The sequence below is a fragment of the Meleagris gallopavo genome, chromosome 8, assembly GCF_000146605.3.
Source record: "Meleagris gallopavo isolate NT-WF06-2002-E0010 breed Aviagen turkey brand Nicholas breeding stock chromosome 8, Turkey_5.1, whole genome shotgun sequence".
Taxonomy (NCBI): Eukaryota; Metazoa; Chordata; class Aves; order Galliformes; family Phasianidae; genus Meleagris; species Meleagris gallopavo.
The window spans coordinates 17,922,134-17,946,165 of NC_015018.2; the positions used below are offsets into that span (position 1 = coordinate 17,922,134).

Genomic DNA, 24,032 nt, shown 5'->3' on the forward strand with positions numbered 1-24,032 from the left:
TCTCAGCTAAATGTGTCTTTAATAGAAATGGAATTGGCCTCATGGAAAAAAAAATTGTTTTCTAAACTCAAAATGATATGTCTTTTAAAGTATTTTAAAATATTCTTTTAAAACTCTCCGAAGGAAGACATTTTGTTCAGTTCTTAGTGATTTTTTTCTGAAACTTTTCAATGAAAATCCTGAGGGTGAGGGGGGGTTTCAGAGTGGGGGAGAGCAATCCATAGAGATTGCTCTACTTTCATCCCAAACAGTCGTCTTAAAATAAAAATAAAAAAAATAGAACGACACAACTTTTTGTTCTATTAATGCTAGTTCCCAGAGCTGTTGTTATTCTGTGCTGTGTGCACCTGGGAACACTAGAGGGAGCCTGGAGTGGACACATGAGTGCTGGAGGAATGCTGGTCAGGAATAAGAGCTTAGCTTAATCTTTGAGGTACTTCTCTACCAATGACCCTTACTGACTTGTTAAAAAAAAAAAATTAAACCTAGGTCTTTCAGAGTTTTACTAGTCCAAACAGGTTAGTAATTTTCCTGAAGACAGATCACTTAGTATGACGCACTGGATAATGGCCAGATTTCAAACCACCTTGGTCAGGTCACTTTAGTTGGATCTTTTTAAAATCGTACCTTCGATCCTACCTCATATGCAGTGATCAGGTAAACATGTCCAGGAGGTGTGATCACACTACTGAGGGGCTGTTTGTTTGGGTTGAAAGTGGGATCCATGTTTTAAAATAACTTTTTTTTAAAGTGATTTTCAGTCCCAGAGACAAAGATCAGCATTAGAGTCCTTAAGCACCACTGCAGCATACCAGCTTGCAGAGCATGAATAGCTCTCTCATCTCTGCATGCTTGTAAACTAATTATCAGTGTTTTGCAGGGCAGTAGCTGAAGATAATGGAGCTTACTTAGCAATGTCTCATTTTCTTCAGCTTTGCGTAAGAGCGATCCAGTTCTGTAGCCACTGATATTAAAAATTCAGGAATCACAGGAGCCCTCCTTGCTGTAAATATTAATTATGCCCATTTGATCTCCTGCTCACAGTGCATCTCTGGTGGTAGCAGAGAAAGAGGTACATGTATACCCCACTGCCTAAGAAACAACGGTGCCAAACAGGAACTTCACTTGCATTTGACTTTAACCCTTCACTCTCTGAGCTGCTGGGAAGCTTTTGCCCCTGGACAAGGTGCTGCATTTCTAGTTGATTGAAGACTAGACCATGAAGACTACGGTTGTGAGCCAGGGAAGGCTTGCAGATTACTCCTTACTTGCACGGGACCCTGCCATGAACCATTGCAGATTAGGCCTGTCCTAGGAAGCAGATCCAGTGCTAGAAGAATGCAGACTTGGACCCTGGTGCAGTCTCAGCATTTCTTTTTCCTTCTTCAGCATAGTGCTGGCACGAAGAGATGGGCTTTCTGCCCACACTGTCCTGGGTGTTTCAAGATCTCCTCTGGGATTCTCCCTGTTTTTTTCCTACCATGTGTTGCTGCTTCCTACTTCGCTGCACCTAAAGTTATACAGAGCCATCTCAATTCCATCTTGAACTTGCATGTGGAAGAATTAGTTGTCTCTCTCTCCTGGAAGTTTGCATGTTGCAGAGCAGCAGGCCTGCCCAGTCCAGCAGAGCCTGGTCCTTTCTGGGACCAGGACAGTGAGGCAACGTGTTCTGGCTCAAAAGAAACCATTTCACGTACCACTTTAAAACAGCATTCATACAGCAAATGATGTTGCATGAAGTCAACCAGTTCCAACCAGAGGACCGTTTTATTCCCCTGCTTACAAGCCTGTTACCATTTCTTTGTTGTTGGATACGACCTATTGTGGAAGAGAGATTAATTCCCTGACTATTTTAGATGCAGTCTCTTGCTAACAGGCTGTTTGAAACTAAATCCTAACAGGAATGAATATATACTGAGCATTTTCCTTCTTTAATTTTCTTACTACTTTAGATTGCTTCTGTGCTATCAACATGTGCAAGGTCACTTAAAACCAAAACCCACCTCACCAAAGATATACAGAAGTACTGCATCCTCTAAGCAATTCTGCCGCCCCCCTGCTTAAGATCTTACCAGCTAGCAGATAGGCAGTCTTAAAAGCCGTGGTACCGATGTCACAAGCTGCTTCTTTCTTTCAGCAATGTGTGGTGAGCCTTCATGGTCTGTTACCGTGCAGTCTTCCTCTGGTCTGCTCTTCTGTGAGAAATGAATTTCTTTCAGTTGGTAAAGCAGGGGAGCACAGGATAATTTCCTTTTCAGAGGCCTGTAAATTTTTAATTGGACTTCCTTGAAGGAAAATGGCGGACCTTCAAGAAACTATTGTGTATATGAGTTTACTGAGGGGAAGAAGAGTTGAAAAAGGACTTCCCTGGCTACAGTGCCTCTGTTCAGTTCTCCGTCTGCAGCCTGTAAAACTTTTGTTCCTAAGCAACAGCAGTGCTAGGTCCTTGGAGATCATTAGCATAATGTGTGGTTCCAGCATGCAAGTTCAGGCTGGAGGGAAAAGAGCTAAACTGCATGTCATGTCTGGAAATGTTAGATTTCAAATTACGCAGAAAGAAAAAGCATCTGGACCCGGTTAGAAGCTATTTGTCAGCTTGCTGCCTTAGCTGTCCATTTTAGTCATTTGACTATTTCATTTTACTTAGCTGTAACTCAGTGTGAAATGCCTGTATGTATATGTTAGAACTCCCGACGTTTGTGATACCATCCATAGCATCTGTCAGACTGAGTAGATACAGACTAAGAGGGAAAGTTTGTTCTGCCCTAAGCTGCAGCTTGCATTGATCTATTTGTGACTCTTCAAAAGTGCAGTTGCGACAATTTCCTCTTGTATGTGAGTTTCCTGGAATTATTATTTTTTTTTGTTATGGCTGCAGCTCATGATTTTAGTAACTGGTTGCAATTATTTCAAAATGGTATCTGGAAAAAAAGAACTGAAGAGATACATCTAATGCAGTCAACCTGTGAGTTGACAAGTGAGATCTCAAAGATCAGAGAGAGCATCCCATTTGGACCACTGAGGCCCAGAAGCACGGCTATTTCAGGGAATGACTACTCTGAGCCTTGCATGTTCTCATAAGGAGATGAACTTTATGTTGTACAGTACTTTCCATTTAGAGGAGGTTGTTTTGACTCTTGAAGAGTAGTTCTTATTGGGTTAGGGCTTGTGACAGAGCAAGATTGTCCAATAGAAAGAGGAAAATGGCATGCACAAATCAACATTTGTTTGTATATTTGTATAGCGTGCTCATAGACTAGGCCAGTTTAGCCCTGTCTGTAATATTTTAGTTCCCTACCTTTATGATATTCCCACTATAAAATGCTGGAGGACTGATAAACTGAGCAGGTTTCTACATGACATACCTCCCTGCCTTTTAACTCAACCATAAATCCAAAATAAAGCTGGACAGTTTTAGTGAGTGTGTCTACCTTTGTGGGAAGGGAAGAACCGAAGGTGCTCCTTACCTGACAAATACTCTAATCCAGTAACACATTGTGCCTGGATTCCTGATCCTGTACCTTCCATTTGAGATGCTCTGAGAGGCAAATAGCCATTGGAGACCCTACAAAGGCCAGTGGAGCAAAACTCAGTGAAACTGTAGTACAGTAGTTCTGTATTGTAAAGGCCCACAGATGTGCTTTCCAGTTGAGAATTCCTACATTCTTGAGCTACTTATGGCTCAAAGTGGGGTGCAAACCAGCATAATTCTATTCCAGTCAGAAGACTTTCTCCCATTTAACACTGTGTAAATTAGAACATCATTTAATCTCTTGTTTTTTTTATTGTTGAAAAATGACAATGTCTTGGGTTAAAAGGGAATTGAAGATCATCCAATTCCAACCCCCTGCTGTGGGTCAGTTTGTCACGCAGCAAAGCCCCATCCAGTCTGGCTTTGAACACATCCAGGCATGGGGCACCCACAGCTCTCTGGGCAGCCTGGGCTAGTGCTGCTTCTTCCTCTGAGTGTGAAGGATTTTCTTCAAATATCTAATCTAAATCTCCTCTCCTCTAGTTTAAAACCATTCCCCATTGTCCTATCACAATCTGCCCCTATAAAAAGTCAGTCTCCTTCCTGTTTATAAGCTCCCTTTATGTACTAATTCCTTTTATATTTTTTTTCCAGACAAACAGTCAAGGCCCCATCTTCCCATATCAGATATGAATAATACCTTTTTGTGTTTCCTGCTTGTTATAAATATAACCCATCATTGTTAGGTTTCATATGCTTAACAGGAAAACTAATCAGAGCTTAAGAGTTGTAGACCATGAGCCAAAATTGGTCCAGGGTTCTGCATTTGTTCATGAAATAGATTATTCAGTCTGTGCAAAATCCTTGCATCAACTACCTACCAACCTACCTCTGGCGTGAATTCCTAAGCAAGGAATAAAATACTTTGTTGAGTAAACAGTACCGTTTATCCTTAATGTATGCTATTAGCTGGTCTGAGACGGAATAGGCAGTAAAAGAATGATTCATAATCATGAGATGAAATGTCATTTACAAGAATTTACTGCCACAAATTCAATAAAACTGTAATGATCGTAGACCATCCTAGTATTTTATTTAGGTCTTTGAGACTGCTTTGAGACTAGCTTTGTGGACTGTTAGTGTGATCCAATACCGAGCGCACCTTGTTCCTGTAGCAGTTCTGTCTTCTGTGATCGAACTGATTCCATCATGCTTCATGAAGTTAGTAACTTTGTCTCTGAACTGATATCTTAACTTTGGTGTAAACCTATGTACTCAAAAGGAAAAGCATCTTCCACTTCCAGTTATGTCATATCGTGTCAGTAACCTCTTTATTCTGGCAGATAGAGAGTCTCTTTAATCAAGAAGTCAACACTTGTCTCAGTTTGATTGCCTGCAGCTAGCAAGAACAAATCCATGCCCTTCCGATACTAACACACCTGATTCAGCCCTGCTGGAGTGGTACTTTTGCCTCCTCTGACCCTTTGACCCTTCCACTTTTTCAAATACATTTCCCTGTTTAGAATCTGCCTTCAGCTGGTTTATATTGATTTAAAGCTTCAGTAGAAGTTGCTCTGAATTTTGAGAACAAAGAAATTGAAAAAGATATTTTAAAAAATTGTAAGAAAAAAAAATCGAACCAAAAAAGCAACAACACAACAAACTACTTTTTCAAAACTGCATTAGTTTAAAAGCGCTTCATGCAAAAATAATCTTTCATATGGAGAATGAGAGACCTTTGTTTTCAGCTGTCCTGTTCCTGCTGCAGGGGAATCTTCTCTCCCCATTTGGCAGTTTCTGAGCTGTCTCTGAGTTATCGTACTTGAGGTGATATTTCTTTCAGAAGCAATCTGGCACATAGCTTAGCACTCTGCAGTTAGAGGGAGTGGCTGGCATGGTAACCTCATCCATCACCTGAAGCTGGCCTTCCCTGTTCATAAGGCAGAACCTTGCCTCCTTGTGAAAGTGGTAATGAAACTGGGATCCTGCAGTGCTAACATAAGCATCAACGCTCTCTGATTTTGAAATGATTTGAACTCTGTTGAAATCTCAGTATTCTTATGTCATAGGATGATAATAGGGGCTCAGGGAGCACAGGCATTAATGTATTGACTTTCTCTTATGGCTTTAAAACAGTTATTTAAATTAAATATCTGTTCCATACAGGAAACACTCAGGAGGAGAAAAAATAATGCTCCAGAAGTGGCAGGTAAACTAAATCTTGTCTGCACATGATTAAGCTAAGATTTTCATTACCCGTGTGTCCATTCACAGTTATATATTGTGTGTTTATGTGCTTCAAAGCCTAAGCTATTCTCTCACAGCTGGAGGTGAGGATATTGGCAAGACGAGCAGAGTATTTACATCTGGTTATTGCAGAGGTTTTGCTCTTCCCGCTGTGAAACATATGGTCAACTATCTGACAGATTGTGTGATCCTATGCATGTTTTAAAATGGAGCTCAGAAATAGTCACCTAGTTGAATGGCAAATATTTAAATCAGTGTACATCTTTTGTCTTCACTGACTTTATATTGAGCTGAGAAATGTACTCACTTTCTTATACTCCTGTTCTTGGTGGTTCGAGGCGCACTGAGGAGATCTATATCCTTTTGATTATATGCAGCACTTTGTAATCCTTTCCATACAAGCAGTTGTCCAGGATTTGCAAATACACAGATTGTTTGCATTTGGCTCTTCCAAAATCCAAAAAAAGTGCTCTGTTGCTCAAATACCACGTAATCAAAATGGGTTGATTATAGACAAATAAAAATGGCCTGTCTGAAGAAGAGACAGAACAAAGACTTAGATTGTCTTGAATGGACTGTGGCATAAGAACTGTTGTGCTGATCTGAATGGTGATAGGTGATCGATTCCAACTATGTTTAATGTTTATCCTGGTGAATGGGGGAGCTATGAAGTTCTGAGGTTGCCTCTGGGCATGGTTTTCAGGGGTGGAGTTAGGAGATTTTAACATTTGCTTATTTTCTTTGACAGAAGAGGGAGATCAGCAACTTTGATTACCTCATGTACCTGAACACACTTGCTGGCCGCAGCTACAATGATTACATGCAGTATCCTGTGTTTCCATGGGTCCTTGCTGACTATCACTCCCAGGTCAGTGCATGCTGCTTAGTGGGACTCAGTACTTTCTGTAATTTGTTGCATGATTCTACTGCAGTATAAGGGCCTAGACCAAAGATTCAAAACTTGATGTAGTAAAGTCAAACTGCACTGATTATTTCCAGATTAGCCTTGTCTCCAGGTCAGCTTGCGAAGGGATGTGTTCTGCCTCAGTAAAGTGGACAAGCACCTGTTATGTGCATACCTACGTAAGGGAAGGCTAAGCTGACTTTGCAAGTAGTCAGTGGCAGGCTTCTGTCACCTGCTAAGGAGATCTAGGCAGAAGAGCCTTTGAAAACAATTTAAAATGTGCCAAGACTTTTATTCATTCCTGATAGGTCCTTCATTTGTGAAGCATCTTGTACATGCTGTCTTTTCAGTGGTACATGTTGCCATTCCATTTCCAAGTCCTTTCAATACCGAATCTGTGATAACCTTGTACAGGTGGAACTTCTAACCGGCTTTGCTATAATCCAGTATCACTGAGATGGTCATGATGCCTTAGTCTGTGTTCTAAAAAATCCCATGTTTGTTCTTTTTGTGTTTCAGACTCTAAACCTTAGTAATCCTCACACGTTTCGGGACCTGTCAAAGCCAATGGGAGCACAAACTGTGGAGAGGAGACAAAAGTTCATTCAGCGCTACAAGGAAGTGGAGAAGAGTGAAGGTAAGCATTTTAGAAGGCTAACAGATAGCAGAGGCTTTAAGGCATGCTTGTGAATCCTTTGGTCTTTCAAAACTTTGGTCATGGGAAGCATCATACTAAGGAGGTCCACTTGCTTCTGCATACAGAGTGCTTGAGGATTGAAAGAGAAATAGCTGTCTTGCAAACACTTCCTTCTTATGTGCCTTAAACTGCTGCATTCTGTCCTCTTCCCTTGGGCAGAAAGATATGCAGAAGACAGTGTCTGAGAAAAGATTGGTCTGTTAGTTAAGTTGTATGTATCGGTTTTCTCTGATAGCTAAACTGCATATAGAAGACTGCTACATGCAGTACAGCTAATGATAGCTGCTAGTAAGAGGAGGAAACTGACCTCTGGAGATTTAGACCATTTTTCATTACTAACATGGTGATATAAAAGGATGAAGACGAAGACTTTATTCATCAGAACATGAAAGTGGTAGGCAAAGCACAAGAATACACAGATAGTTGTAACTGCATGTTCAATATAGATATGCAGGGTGTGTTTTTGCACATCTTTGAACACATTTACTTTAAAGAATTACTGAATTGTGCAATAAATAAATTAGCGTTATGGACTTGAAATGGTGACACTTTCCATTTAAATCTGATTTTGTGTTGAATTTCCAGGAGACTTGTCAGCCCAGTGCCATTACTGTACTCACTATTCCTCAGCAATTATAGTGGCATCTTACCTGGTCCGATTGGAGCCATTTACACAGACCTTCTGTTCTCTTCAGGTAAGGGGAAGATAGCTTCCATCTTACACCTCCTTAGTTGCTGGAACAGGTTGCCCAGAGAAGCTGTGGATGCCCCATCCCTGGATGGGTTCAAGGCCAAGTTGGATGGAGCCCTGGGAAACCTGGTCTAGTGCCTGATTTAGTGACTGGCAACCCTGCTCACATCAGTGGAAATTGGAACTAGGTGGTCTTCAAGCCTTTCCAACCCAAACAATTTGGTGATCATGGAGCACACAATTATGACCATGTAACGAAGAGAGATTCATTCTTTCGGCATCTCTAATCTATTCTGTATTGGACTCTGGGTTAAATGAAGACCATGTGTTGTGACTGCTAAATTCAATGGAAACATTTTAATGGAGCAGAATGATGCAGAAGGGTTATTTTGTTTTGGTTCTGTGTTGTATTTTATGATTGCAGAGATATTTAGCCACCAAGTCAGTGTTTTACTATTGCTCTGAACACTGCCTTCTGACTTTGGGGCAGATGTGCTTAGAATACCTGTCATCAAAGTCTCAAGTGCTCACACAATAACATGGCTATTGGCAAGCACATGGAGCTGGCAGAATGAAGGCTCCATCTGGAGTATGACAGGAGTCATGGGAATGGTGTATCTGAAGTAGAAGTAGAGTGAGATAGATCTACTGCCCCAGAAGGAATATTTTGATTTTACTTGTTCTGAACCTGGCACCATTTTTTTTTTTTTTTAACTTCATGGAAACTGAGCCATATATTTGCCTTTCCCAGCCAGTCAGCATACGGGGGCATCAGATTTCCTGGCTGCTCTCCTCATGCTGTTGGTGATGCACAAGCATCTTAGGCAACTTAGGCTGAAGCAGACAGTTGTTGCTCTCATTTTTGTAATATGTTTTGTTATATGAGGGTCTACCAGGAGGACAAATTGTCAAACGTAATTTAAGAGATCTCTTGTTGAAGTTTGCCTCTGTTTATGGGGCAATGTGAGAGAGGCAGCTGGGCCAGAATTTTCTACAGGCTGCTTATACAGCAAGGGCTGGTGATATGTCCTGAAGCTCTCCAGAAGCTTTGCTGTTGAGCTGTTCTCTGATTTTTCAGAATGAGCTAATACAAATAAAGCAATATGGTAATTAAATAATGAGCCCTATGATATCAGCTGTTACCAGCAGTAGATGATGAGTTAGCGAACCACCTGAGGCAATGGTTACCATTGTGCTCTGTGAGCCATATGTTAGCTGCAGTTATGTATTACTGTGGAGCAGCTATTTCTTGTAAGTGATAAAGGTTGCTATGTCTCACTGGCACAGTTTTTGTGCAGAACAGATTTTTAGCCTGCTTTGTGGATGTGCTAGCGTAATTAGCAGGTAACTGGCATTTCCGTGTGGATGGTAATATTCAAGGACTGCTGAGATATAAAGCATTTAAAATGTCTGGATATGGATTCACTAAACCTGCTGAACTCACATGCTCATTCCTTTGCTTTTTTGTTGCTACATGTTAAGCTGAGCTTGTTTCCTGTAGGTGACCAGTCCTGCTGTGGCATATGAATTAAAAAGTGTGAGATGCAGTCAGGCAAACAGCGGATCTGAAACCTTTATACTTAGTAAAGAACATAGTGGAAAAGTATTCCCAAAGTTAAGGCCTTGGAAGGATGCTGAGTCAGGAGCTGGCAAAGCTTCTCCACATCTTAAAAATTGGAAAAGATATGCTTACAACCCCAAAATACCTTTCTGAATGCACATGACAGGAGAGGCAGGTTCTTGGGTGTACTCCTTGTGGAAAATTGATGTTGCAAAACATCCTGTTTGTCTTATCGGATACATGGTTTGCACCTAACCACAGAAGAAGTCAGTGTACAGGAGTTTACAAAACCTTATATTTCACAATTTAAGTGTATTGAAATCTGACTGAAGGGAAGTATGTATATACTATGCATATTATGCTAGGATGGATGGAAGATTGTCTCATCACATAAGCATTTACTGGTACATCTTCTTCCACTGGTTCCTGCAGTTACCTTTTTAGGTACCTCATAAAACTCCTTTCAGGAATTGGTCTCATGTCACAAAAGCATAGTAAAGGTTTCTGTGCTTAGTGTTTCTGTTGGAAAGGTATTCTAGGGCTTTGTGGGCTCAGTAATTAGTGACACTTGCAATTCACCTTGTATTTTAGAATCATAGAATCACCAAGGTTGGAAAAGACCTCCAAGATCATCCAGTCCAACCATCCAGCTTACCACCTGTATTTCCCTACTTAACCTTGTCCCCTAGTACAACATCAAAATGTTTCTTATTCCCTTTTGTTCTTATCCTACTGCTGCATTTCGGCTAGCAGGCTGATATTCCTGGTGCTTGCCCCTATGAGGTACTTAGAGAGGACAGGTTTCTTGTTCTTCATTGTGTTGCTGAGCAGTCATTTAAGCGCTATCTGCAGGTTATTGCATCTTGGGGGGATGTGGTAAGTCTTTGCACCTATGTGAGCATTTCTTAGAAATACTTGGATGTCTTTGGCTGTGAAAAAGACTCAGTGTTGCTTCATTTTATGAATGTGTGGAGTTCTAACTTCACTCTAGAGATCGCTTTGACCAGCTGCCTTTTATATTTCGTACTGTAGTTTTGAAAAGCATGTTTTCACCAGTATTCTTTATTCATAGTTTAACCTCTACTGACAGGAAAGAAAACAGACTTAGTGTATCTAGCTATAGAAAAGCTGTAAGAGTTTACATTGACTTCCAATCTAAAGGCATAAAGCAATTCTTGATTCTTTTTTTCCTTTCAGTGCACTTTTTGCATTCATAGAGAGAAAACTCATTAATTCTGATATAAATATATGCAAATAAATTTATTAATATAGGAAATGGGAAAATCAGTTATTGCTTCCTTTATAAATAATACAGGCTTAAGTTTTAAAGATATTACTTTTCCCTAAAATGAATTAGACAGCCAGGGAAAAAATCACATTTTTTCGTGGTGGTAATATCTTTAACCAGATTTGTCACACTAACAGCATTTCCTATGTATATATTATTTTTATTTAATACAGGTAATCTTTTTATTACAAATCGTATTGTTTCTCAGGAGATTACTATCAGCTCTCATAAAAGCTGCAAAAAAAGATGAAAAAGCATCAATCACCACCAGACACAGCGCACTGTGTGCAGATTAAATATACAAAGCCCTTTAATATGCTTCAATGAGATACTTGTTAGCTGTTGATTTATTTATAGTGCTGCTTCTACTCTGTTTTAATTTCAATTTGAATTTGACTCCAAGGGTCCCTCTCCAATAATGATGAAGAGCAAGATGACCTTGTGTATCAGATTAACTCCAGCTAGGCTTACTCATATGATTTCAGCCACTTCTTTGCTCAGTCCCTTCAGTGGGTGTGGGAAAGCTTCACAATTGTTGGTGGGATAAGGATGAAGGATATGAAAGGGGGGTAAAGGGGGTAAAGCAGGACTATGCTGTCATTTAGAGCTGAGGCTGGACCAAAGTCCTTTCAGAATTTGCCTCAGGGGAAACAGCAACAGGATCTTTACATCTAGAATACACGTTAGCTTTTGTTGGTAATCTAGATCAACTTGCTCATTCTAAAAAACTTGGTGTTATGATCTCCAGGAACTGATTGTCTATTGGGTTATTTCTGTTACTGTAAAACTTTGTTAAATAAATACTTTGTTCAGTGAGGGAATGTCTGTACAGATGTGCACATGGATTTTCACAAATTCATAGTGTATCTGAAATCCCATTAGAAAATCCTGTAGGAAATACAGTTCCAACATAAAGCATACATCTTCTGTTCAGTGGGTGATTTATTTTTATTTAAAGATCTTGGTTCATAATGGTAGTTAAGGCTAACAAGGGTGCTGCTATCTAGTGCTTGACTGTTACTAAAGTAAACATATCCAAATGCTCTTAGGACTTGAGGTATTTTGTTTCTCCTTCCACATGCAGCAATTTAGCCTTATCTTCAGACATTCTTCCCGTCTTTTCTTTATGCTATGTTTCCTTTCCTGCTGTCTGCTGCCCACTGGGCCTTTCCTGCTTGCCTGGATCTCAAGAAGACTGAACTTAAGACAACTCTTTGGGTCATAGATGAAAACACCGAAGCTGTGTTCACTGCTTAGAAATCACTTTTTGATGAAAGGAGTTACACTGAGAAGCATTAATATTGGTTATGCTGATATTTTCAAGCAGATTGTTTCTGCTTGCCTCCAGGTTATTACAAGCTACACAGTCTCCAATCTGCATGGTATTCTTAATCTACCTATCTGCAAGTTGGGACTGAGGTAGTAAACAGACCTGGGACAGATCTTGAGGTACCACCTCATCAAATATGATGATTATTGCAGAATTGGCTGAAATTCTGTATCTGTTTCTTGTTTAACAGAATATTCACAATGCAGTTTTTTTTTGTCTGTCTCCATTTTACAGGGTGGGAGCTTTGATGTTGCAGACAGGATGTTTCATAGTGTCAAGAGCACGTGGGAATCAGCATCAAGGGACAATATGAGTGATGTCAGGGAGCTCATCCCTGAATTCTTCTACCTGCCAGAGTTCCTCACCAATGCCAATCACTTTGAACTTGGTAAGTGCTAGAAGGGACCTCACTTCTATGGCTATGTAATATATATTAATTTAACTTTTGGAAATGAATTGGTTGCTAAATGGTAATGATTAAAGGTCTTTTTAAAATCTGCTGTCTGTGGTGTTTAATGTTGCCACATGTGACCTCTCTATGACTTGGAAAGATTCACTACAAGTCTTATGAACTAGATACATCATCCCTGGCATCAAGCAGTATCACAGTCCCTTCTGAATGAGTGTACACTTTCTCTAGACCTGTAGGGTGATGTTGAGATGTAGTTATAAATTGTACTAAAGAGCTCAGTGGAGTGAAATATACAATAAAAAAGGCAAAGTAGAGAATGGATGTTAGAAGGCTGTTAAAATATTGTAAGGAATTTGGGCATTTTCATCTTTGAGAGGAGACCAAGGAGCAGAGCCTAGCTGATAAAAAGATCCAGAAATTGACCTGGATGTATTAAATGGAAAGACCTAAAAAAGGAACCAGAATTTCATGGATAGCAAATAGATAGAAATATTTTGCAATAGGTCAATCCAATAACTCAAATCTGTTCACTACTGTCCTGTTAGGAAACTTGCAGTCTCAGACCTAGGCCTTAACTTAGATCATCCAGTTGTGTAACTCCTGTCCTGATTTGAGAATTTATACTTACCTTCTGAAAGGAATCAAACTGCAAAGGACTTGAGAACAAAATCCTTTCTAGAGGCTGCGTTAGCAGAAATAGTTGGCAGTTAGTCCAGTGGGATTATGTATAAGAAAAAAGTTGTGTCAACAGGTCTGTCTTGACTGAGTTTGCATTCAGGGCTAAAATGGTTTGTGCTGAGGACATGCATATATTTACTGTATTAATTACATCTTCTCAGTGCTTTATTACTAGATCAGACACACCCAAGGAGAAAAAAATTCTCCAGTGTTCTGTGACACTATAGCATATAATCTGAAACTGCTTGTGTAAAAGTCACCTAAATTTCCCTTGACTTCACTGTTTTGGAAAAGCTGTTACTATTTGCAACATGTGTGATTCTTGGTTTTAATTCTTCCTTTAATTCATGCAGGCTGCATGCAGGATGGGACAGTGCTGGGAGATGTCCAGCTTCCTCCTTGGGCAGATGGAGATCCCCATAAATTCATTCTCCTGCACAGACAGGTTAGTGAATATGGTGTTTTGGTTCATAGTGCTGAACTAGTTCCCATTGAAAATGAAATCCTAATGTCAGAGTCACAACAAAGATGTTAGACTCAAATAAATCCTTCCTTTGTGGAGTTCATGTTGTGTTTTGGACTTTGCTTGTCTGCTTGACGATTCACTCAAGATCAACTTTGCAGATTGGGTGAAATTAGATTCAAGCCACAGACCTAGATCTGATCTCAGTCCGTAAGAGCATGTGAACATATTTTAATGCATGTACATGATATCCACATGCATGCAGTCCCATGTTGTTGCTAAGCAGCTACGTGTGTATTCAAACTACCTTCCTCTATCTGAGTCATGCCGGCACTGCAATTACTTTTTTGTAATTTTTTTTTGAGTGGGAGGAAGTAAAATCTAATATTTTAGGGTTAGTTTGGTGTTTTAATGGGGGTAATGTTTCTGCCTTTAATAAAGTCAGCCTTGACAGTCTGAATGCTTATAGCTGTAAGGCCCGGAAACTTACTGCAGTTGGTGTGTCCATAGTTAGCAGGACAGATGTGGGAATTTCTACGTAGTAATGAGAGCAAAGGCAATTCTGTAGGAAAATTTTTCACTGAACACAGAATTTGCGGCTGAATGCTGTTGTGTAGGTCTCTGTTAGAGGTAATAATGGAATGGGCTGTACTACCTGCCCCTTCTGGATGTATCTACCTTATTTCGTCGGATTTCTGCTGGGAAAAAAACAAGCTGTGTTTGTGAGTGCATGAAGGTTTGCTGCTTTGTGCAAGGCATGTGGCAATTGTGTGTTTGCATTGGCGTGACAAAGCAAGTAGCCCACTGTTTATTCTATAGTCTCTTCATTACATGACTGTACTGCACAAAAATGGATGTGATTGTCTTCTCTATTTTATCTTTGAATAAGTCTTTCCTTACTTTATCTCCCCATATGCTGGTTCCTAGATCCTGTCTCTGATGTTCTTAATGACTGTATCAACTTTTTATTCCTGTTTTGAACAAAAATCAGACAAAATTCTTGTCTTCTTAATACTCTTTTCTCCAACTTTTACTTTATAACTGACAGCAACTGCCATTCTTCCATTAAATTACCACTGCTTTTATATCCCTTGCTTTGCACTTCTGCGCAACTTTTAGGGCTCATGTTTTCTGTCACTATCCCTACTACTAAATTATTTTCCAGTTTTTCTTGGGTATTTTCTTGAATCTTCATTTCATTCCTTTGTCATCTACCCATACCTTACTTCACGTCAGAGAACTAGAAGGAGACGATCTTCATGTGACTAGTGTTACATACAAGCCTCCTTCACCATGCCTTTATGTTTGGGATTTCTCTGTCTCCGCTCCTCATGCCTAAGGTTTCTCTTCCTGTACGTGTCTGCTTGATTCATTTGTTCTTATCTCTTCTCACAATTTCTTGTCCCTGCAGCCACCTGGGTACTGTCAGCAATCTTGCTATAGTTCTATGTTTGGCAAAGCCTTTTTATCCTTTTTTTTTTTTTTAAATTATGTATCCCTTATAAGCTGGTTTACAGGTTGTAAACTTATCCTGGAGGCAAGTTTTTATCTATGAAACGTTTTTTAAGAGAACAGGCTCCTGGTAATGTGCAATGTCTGCATACTAGCTAGTGAGTTAGTGATATTACAAGTCACACAGTGGGGTGAATAGCTGCTTAGTATTAAATTACTGAGTCTCCAGTGTCCCCATGCTTAGTAGCTAGATGCTGTGGTGTGTTGCTATATAAATAACTAAAACCAGTATGTTGAACTTTGCATTCAGTAACTTATAAGTTACTTCACAGAATCTATGTTTATCTTTGTTTATCTCGTATTTCTGTAGCTGTTAAATGTATAACTCAGTGTTACTGGCCTGACAAGCACACAGCGAGTTGATATGTCTGACAAAATAAGAGGATGTCAGGACATTTCTCAATAAATCATTTCAACTTTCAATCTTTGGCTGTTCAGGCTCCTGTACGTACTCAGTAATGGGTATTACTGAGTTAGGCAACACAAAAAGTGTGTAGAGTGGTGTAAAGGCTTGGAGCTGTAGACACGCTGAAAGATACTGAGTTCTAATCAGTGCTCATCACCACATGATAATTCATCTACTGTAAGGAAGGAGATTCTTGTAAGTGTTGTATGGGTGGCGTGCGTGCTTGGTTCGAGTACAGTCATTTCCAAAATGAAGAGTTGAGTCTAAGGAATGCCCAGTTCCATCACTTGCAGGGAAGCAGCTCAGTGCTACCCACCGCATGTAGGCTTTGATAACTGCCATCAAGTACGTAACTCTTCCTTGGTGTTTCCCAATGACTCTAAAGAAGGTGTGTAGACTCCAAAGAAGGTGTGTGGGTTTGGGTTTCTTCCTCTGCTCGGTCTCATGCTCACTCCGTAACTCTACAAGTTGCTTAATCCCTGTCCTCCAATTAACTAAATATGGGAATGACACTGTCCTTCCTTAATAGAGAAAAACTGAAAACAGAAATCTATAGATGCCTGAGAGCTGCTGCAATTTTTACTGATATTTTTTTAAAGAATAGTGTAGGGAGGCATTCTGGCCTACATTCTGGCTTGTTTGGATGTAAAGTACTGAGCATTGCTCCTTATTTCTTGTGTAATGCTGGCCACTCTGAAGGCACTTAGATACAATGGGACCATCTGCTTTAGCCATGTAGTTTGGAGCAAGGGTGCAGTTTTGAAATGATCTGTCAGTCATCCCTGCATAACATGCTTCTGTTTTCATTGTAAAGAGATCTCTGATTGTTAACTAGATTAGTTTTGGATGAAATAAAACCAAAAGCTGTGCTCCAGTTGTGCACCTAAGGGTATACTTTTGCCACTGGTGGCATTCAGCCTGAGGGAGCAGACTAGATCTAATTTGAAGTAAAGCCCCCACAGTGCAAGTAATGTGGGTATTGGGTCCTCTCTACCAGCTGTTGTGTTCTGCAGACCTGCTTCCACCGAGCTGCACTGTTTGATAACATTGGCACAGATGATTAAGTCACATGACTTGTAGAAATTAATCGAAATCTCAAAGAGGAACAGTTTAGCAAGTGAAAATCATGCTTATAGATTCATATTCTTGATGATTTGCCAGGCCTGATCAGACATCAAATACAGTCAGTCCAATATTTTCTCTCCAACCATAGCTGGCACCAGATGCTGCACAGGAGGGTGCAAGAAATTTTGCCATGGAAATTTAGTTGATTAGGCTGCCTGGAAAAGCTTTGTCTAATCCTGAAGTGAAGAGTTAGAGGTCTTGAACTCCATAATGCCAAAGCCTCTCTCTCCTCTGAAATCACCTGCAATACTAGATGTACTTGTTACTGGTGGTGTTGTCCTTTTCAGGAGGCTTTACAGAGTTTGAAGAACTAAAAAGATCCAGGTCAACACTGTTGTCAAACCTGGCTATTTCTCTAAGGAGCACGATAGCAAAGATTGATTTTGAGATAAGTCTGGGAGTAGCTCCCTGTTTCATGTGTATTAAGTTGGGAATCTACAGGTTAGGTCTACATAAAGAAATTTTTTACTCTCTTTTTAGACTACAGTTCTCTCTCTTGCTGGGCACCTTGCAATGCTCAGTGAGAGATAGTGAGTGACTGCATGGTTGCAGCTCTGTTGTTTTATTTTGTTATGGTAGTGAAGCTAGGCAGAATTTATAGTTTGTAATTCATGCACTAACTGCTTTTATTAATAAGGATGAATTCTGAGTTGGTTTGTGTTTTCATGTTATTTGCAGGGGACAAATCATACACTGTACTTGTTCTCTGAGCTGCCCTGTGAGCTGTTCAGCTGTGGGCATGGTCATTTAAACCAGCTGCACTGGGCTCACTGTCTGCTCTGTGAAATGAGCCATTGTTCTGGATCCCATTAGCGTGTTTAATTCTGCTGTGCTTTGGGTAGGATGGCCTGTTTGGGAGACCTTTAAATGAGCATCAGGGAGTATTACACAGTCAAATGATTTGGAGATAGAAAAGTTTTAATCATGCTTAACAGTGGTGCTTGAATCATTGGGCAAGGCCTCTGGGGGATGCATGAAGATTTGGTGATTGTACGTGATAGCAGGGGCAATAATGTTTAGTGAAGCTTCATAGGTAAGGCTCACTAATCTGGAGATGGGCAAATATTTGACTTGAAATTGTGGCTGTTGCCTGTGAACTTGTCTGGGTCTTGCAAGCACAAATTTTATTTATGATCACCCAGTTTTCTAGGGAGCCCATGTTGGGTTTGGTTGTGTGCTGCCGTATAGTGTCTCTTATGGTATTCTCCAGTAGTAATTATTTCTTCTGGTTATGTTAATTCACACGCCTGTGACTTGGATTGCAGATCTGGTCAGGAAAAAATAGACATTTCTTATACTGGGATTAAAAAAAAAACACACCCTGAGGTTTTCCAGCATGAGAGAATCTGTTTTCTGCAATGCTTTCTGCTTAAACCCTGTAAGGATTATATAATGTGTGTACTGATGAAACCCAAGCAGTCATGAAGCTTCTGTCAGACAGCAGTGAGTGCTGCTGAGAGTTTGTCACTCAGGCAGGGAACTGGGAGTGATAATGCATCTGCAATGAATGTGCTCCACTGAATTAATTCATTTTTTTCAGGCCCTGGAAAGTGACTATGTCAGTGCGCACCTCCATCGCTGGATAGACCTGATTTTTGGCCACAAGCAACAAGGCTCAGCTGCTGTGGAAGCAGTTAACACCTACCATCCTTACTTCTATGGTGACAAGATGAATCTCAACAACATCAAAGATCCTCTGATTAAGAGTACCATCCTGGGTTTTATCAGCAACTTCGGACAGATACCAAAGCAGGTATCACTTTATCATGAGAGTAGAAGGAAAAGCAGAAAGCACAACTTATTTTGATCTTGAAATATTTCAACTGGAAAGCAAGCAACTTAGATTAGAGATGGTATTTGATTTAAATCTGCTGAAATATGGCCTGTAGAGTTCTCCAGATTGTGTCTCCACTCTTAAAATACACTGTTCTTGTCATATACCACACAGCTGTGGTGTCAAATCTGGGTGGTTCTTCTGTACAGTCACATGAGTAATCACTAGTCTAGGGTTGAGTACAGTTGAATAAAGGCAGCTTAAATTCTCACCTACAGTGAGAATTCTCTTCTCCCAAATCACTGGGACTAGCTTCCTACCTATGTATGTATTGTAGCCTGATGAAAATGGGATGATAAGGAGAAGATGATCTGAATTTAATGAAGAAGTTTGTGTATTACAGTTCTGGAGTCTATGATTAATGACTTAAAAAGACGTTTCCTTCACAACCTAGCTGATGGAGATGCATTTTTCAACTTCATTCCTTTGTTCTAGCTCTTCACTAAGCCACATCCACCCAGGAATGTTCAGAGTAAAAGTTCATCAGGAAGAGAAGCAGTACTGTCCTTTCAATCAAATGGAATTCTTCCTCCATTTATCAGCAGCCTGCAAAATCTGAAGCTCTCTCCAGTTACAGTAAAAGGTGCAGTAAGGGCTGTGTTCCATTTTCTGAGCTAATAAGCGCTGAATTCTTAAGTGGGGTTAACCTGAGTTTTTAGGAGCACAAAAATAGTTGCACAGTCTTGTGTGAATTCACATGAGTTGGTACCAAGATCCCTTCTGCAAGTTATTTGTGGAATGTGAATGGACATTCAAAGTATTCAGAATCACAGGATATCCTGAGTTGGAAAGGACACCAAGGTCATCTCCTGGCTCCACATCTCCTCTCAAAATTATGATATTCGTGAGAGATCTTGAAACTTATTTTGTTGTGTTCAGAGCAGATTTTTTGACATCTAAATCTTTTTTTTTATCTTCAGCGTTCTGAATATATCAAAGTAAAACTTAATACTCATTGTTTTCCCTTCTTTCTCTCTTTTTATATTCATTAGCAAAGTAAATATGTTCTTTTCCTGCCTCTTTATCTTGGTCTTCATCTTCTTAGTCTGTTATTCTTAAGATGTAGAATCCTGAAAAATTTCAGTGTATGTACTTTTTAATCCCATGGCAGTGGTGTTTGCATCACACAGCCTTGTGGTGGTAGCAGGCTCCTGCAGCTGTAATTCAGAGGCTGTTGGTGACATGCCCTACATCCTCTAGTTCATGGCATATGACAATCTGCCAGTGAAAAGAAGCTTAATGGCAGTGCTGTTAAATCTCTTCCTTTGGAGCCAGTCTCCCTCTCTGCATGGATTTATTCCAAAAGGAAGTTTCGGCTCTTGCCTGGATTTGCAGTGGTGGAGTGGGTTTTTCTGTGGACCTGGCCACCACTCACTGAGCCCAGCTGTGGGGCTTGCCAGCTCACCACAAAGCTGTGTAAGGCAATAAGCTAACCTTAGTGTACTAAAAACAATAGAATTGAATACATTCTTTGTCTTGTCAGAATATCCAAAAGGAGCTGTTGGACACATTGTTCATACTGAGAAAGGCATTCTGGCTGTTGAAAAAAATAAAGTTTTGATTCCTCCTCTTTGGAACAAAACATTCTGCTGGGGATTTGATGACTTCACCTGCTGCTTTGGCAACTATGGATCTGAAAAGGTAAAAATAAGAAAAAATCTAAGTGTTTCAGAAATTGATGTTATGTAAGCCTTTGGTTTGTTTGGAAACCATTTTCAGAGGCTGTTGAAAAGCTGATTCTGGAGGGTGCTGTGCAATACTTTTTTTGCAGTCAGGCTTTTTGAGAAAAATCAAACTGGTTATTCCAGTGGAGTACAAAATCATTCCACTGCTGAAAAATGTGACATTTCCCCTCTAAATGATCTCGAGCTTTCCTTCAAGTGACTGTGCTGTCTATCAAATGAAGGAGAAACCTCATTTCATAGGTTGTAAGGACAAAACAAGGTCTCCTAGCCTCTGATTAGAAATTTCATTGTGCAGAACTTTATGCTGGAATTTAGATAGAACCATCTGCCAATTCCCCTCTGGCTTCCAAGCTTAGTCCAGTGCATTCATTCAATGTAATGCTGCTTCTGTTAAAAATCAAGAGTCTGTGTCACCACACTGCTGGCCAGGGCACTGAGCAGATTCAGCTTTTCTCTGCTACCAACACACTGATTTGGGGTGTCTTTGGGACAATACTATGATGTACTAAGACACGCATGTTAGCTTGGATACCAAAACAGCAGGGTACGTTGTTCAGCTTGGGTATCGCTGCATGCCACATGTTTATGTTTTACAGACATATCCACAGTCACTGGACATGAAAAAAACAAAGAGATTTATTTTGTGTTCTGTGCCCTATAAAATCACAGAGATTTTTCCATAAGTTCCAATATTAGTGGTGGCTGTAACAACATGAGCTTTGTTCTTAATTGACATTGGATGCTTGCATGTTGTCACTATATGGTAGCAGAACGAACTTGCTTGAGGCCATGGAGGAAGTCCGTAACATGAGGGGTTGGAATTCTGGTGTCCTAAGACACTAAATTAATAGATAAAGCAACTTCTCTCTACAAAACATTATTTTTCAATATGATCACCACCATTAGCTGGTGATGAAAACAAGAATCTGCTTGCTGCACTCAAAATCTGTACTAGTGGAGGTTAGCCACTGTCACTTTACCCAGTGTTGAAATGCACCTCCCACTGCCTGACTCTGCTGACATCCACTGGTCTCCATAAACACTCAGCAAGCATTGTGACTGTAAATGGGTACATTTCTTTTCTGCATGGAAGAATTCTGTTCCAAACTTTTGCTTCATACACACTTCCGTGTTAGATGGTGTTCTGTCAGACTTCCTCTCTGCTGCCATCTGTCATGTGGCACCAAAACGGAATGGAATATTGGTAGGAAGGTTCATCTACTGTCATAGCACCAACATCCACATCTGACATTGTGTGCCAACAGAATAAAACAGGAGGTGTTACTTTTGGATGAGCCCTTGTACATAAATTGCAGTTGTATATTAACACAGGTGTGGGATAAGATGAGCTTTTCTTTCCTGGGTTTTGAAGACAAAGGAGGCTGAGTTCAGAAAATGAAATCTGCATTTAATAAATGCATGGTATTTGCCTGACAGCTGCTTTCTCATACAGAATATGACTACATCTGAGTGCATGGCAGACTGGGGAAAATGCCTCTGTGCTGTGTGTCCTTCAGCAACTACTATAATCACATCTGGAACAAGCTCAGTTGTGTGTGTCTGGGAACTTTCTCTGGTCAAGGACAAAGTGAAACGTCTAAGCTTGAGACAGGTGAGAGACTTTTGTTAGAGAAATTTAATAAAAAAACAAAAGATAAGTTTCTTTCTGTCTGATGAGTAGAAGAGAACACATGCTACAGTGAAACAGAAGGACAGAAAAAGGTTATAGTCACCAGTATAATGTGAAAACCTGCAGTCAGGCCAGGAGCTGATTATATGCTTTTATACCTATACCTGATAATTACGTATTATGCTTGCTTGTTGGTTGTTTTTTGTTTTGTTTTTTTATTTGTTTGTTTGTTTTGCTTGTTTGCTTTGACAGCATTTCCAAAGTTTATGATAAAAAGAAAGGGATAATAAAGCATCTCCTGTCTTCACTTGTACTGCTAGAGCAGTGTGGACCCCCAACACACTCTGTGAATGTAACTGATGGAGATTAACAGTTAACTAGGCAAAAACATTGATACTTCTCTCTCAACCTGAATTCAGAATTTACTCCATGAGGTAGAGATGGATCCCTACAAGTATATAGTTTGTGACCTCACTGTCCACAGTCGTTTGATGTTTGTTGATTTGGAGCTCATCTCTGGTCGTATAAATGCAATTTTATTTACGAAAGTGAATTCTTATGCAAGATTTGTGCAATTTAGCTATGGAGAGTTCTCAACTTTACAAGAAAATATGGAACACTATCATATCCAAAAAGGAGCCAATGACCTCTTTTTCCTAAGTATTCAAGAGACAGAAACCTCTCTGCCATTCTCAACTGAATTAATAAACAGTGCATTGAACACTCCAGTTGTTAGACACTTCTGTTCAAATGCTCTGGAGGGATATTCAGGAGATATTTCAGTGCTTTTTACTTGTTCTAAAAACATTTTATTTGTCATTAAATAACATGAAAACATCAATTCCCGTTAGGAGGCCGGAGAAGCTTCAAGACCTTCATTTATCTGAAATATTGGGATGTTGAAATTAGAATGGAAACAGTTCAGAATAGCCTTTTTTTTCCCTGAGTTTTGTTTCCCTCTAAGAAGAAACCAAAAATAGGATACAAGCTCTTCAGTGATGACCTTCTAATCACTCTGTTTAATATTCAAAGACAGGAGATGGATATAGAAATGGAAGAAATAGCAATAGAGAAAATGTAAGCAGTAATCTTCATGACTATCAAAATGATACCAATCTGGGGATCTACTTGAGTTTCAAGCAATTCATTGAAGAGGCTCTGTTTTATCTTCGGTACAATGCCTTTCTCTTTTGTTAAAGGAAATTCAGAATCAGCTTTGCTGATGTGTTCTACTGTGATTAATCTGATACTACCCATTAGTCCATCAAAAGGCATGAGGTCATTCAGTGACAAATGTTGTATCTATTTTTTTCCTTTTCTTTACTTGCAGAGGTTTTGGTTTTTGATGACTGGGATAGATGTAAATTTGTACTATGGTTCTAAATGACTTCCAGTAAATTACATGCTGCTTTCATGTCATTCTGTGTTTCGTGGGGGCTATTTTTTGTTGTTGTTGTTGTTGCTTTTTTTTGATGAGCAAAAGAATGGTATCATCTTTCCTGAAAGAGTGAGCTTTGCTTAAGTAAAGCTGATGTGCTATAAAGTGGATGCTATTCACTTATCAGTTGTCTCACGGGACTGACACATTCTGGTTTGGAATGTAGTAAAGTGCAGAAACTGTACTTCACCATAAAAAGTCTGTTTTTCCTCTCAAGCAGGGGCTGCTTCCACAGTTTTGTGGAACACTAAAGATTGAGTATAATAGCCTCAGTATTGATCCATGTAATTTACTAGTTCCCTCAGTATTCATGAGCAGAGCAACCCATGCAATCCAACCCCCAGAATTTTTGGGCCAAATGAATCAGGCTGGAGAAGCCCTCTAGGCAAGCTGTGCCGTGTCTGCTGTGCAGACCTGCCAGGGAGGTGCTGAACATAGATAGCTGTGGAGTCATTGTGCTCGTGTCAGCCAGTTAAGCTGGATGGTCATAACCCAGTTTAATTTTCACGGACTGAGCATTTCTGCAGTGAAGCTGATCCTCTTTTTTGTTTGTTGATATTAGTGAATTTACTGTGGACACAGGCCTCTCAGTTTTTCCCCAGTCTTCACAGAGGAATAATGAGATGCTGAGAGCTACAGCACTTGTCTGTTTTTTGCAT

The 24,032-nt window shown here is 39.9% G+C and overlaps 2 protein-coding genes across 2 annotated transcripts in view; one reads left to right on the top strand and one right to left on the bottom strand.

Annotated features, from left to right (window-relative positions):
* Positions 1-3,031, bottom strand: part of LRRC18 (leucine rich repeat containing 18) — a 6,219-nt gene extending 3,188 nt beyond the window's left edge. Inside the window, exons 1-2 of the mRNA XM_031554436.1 lie at positions 2,306-3,031; positions 2,073-2,195 (exon numbers count right to left, since the gene is read on the bottom strand). The gene's annotated coding sequence lies outside the window, so the exon portion shown is untranslated. The remainder of the gene's footprint in view (positions 1-2,072; positions 2,196-2,305) is intronic.
* Positions 1-24,032, top strand: part of WDFY4 (WDFY family member 4) — a 125,887-nt gene that overhangs the window by 91,335 nt on the left and 10,520 nt on the right. The window contains 10 exon segments of the mRNA XM_031554435.1: positions 5,639-5,681; positions 6,468-6,587; positions 7,143-7,260; positions 7,906-8,015; positions 12,425-12,578; positions 13,634-13,725; positions 18,327-18,539; positions 19,056-19,203; positions 20,104-20,261; positions 21,759-21,917. Coding sequence (XP_031410295.1) covers positions 5,639-5,681; positions 6,468-6,587; positions 7,143-7,260; positions 7,906-8,015; positions 12,425-12,578; positions 13,634-13,725; positions 18,327-18,539; positions 19,056-19,203; positions 20,104-20,261; positions 21,759-21,917 — 1,315 coding nt within the window.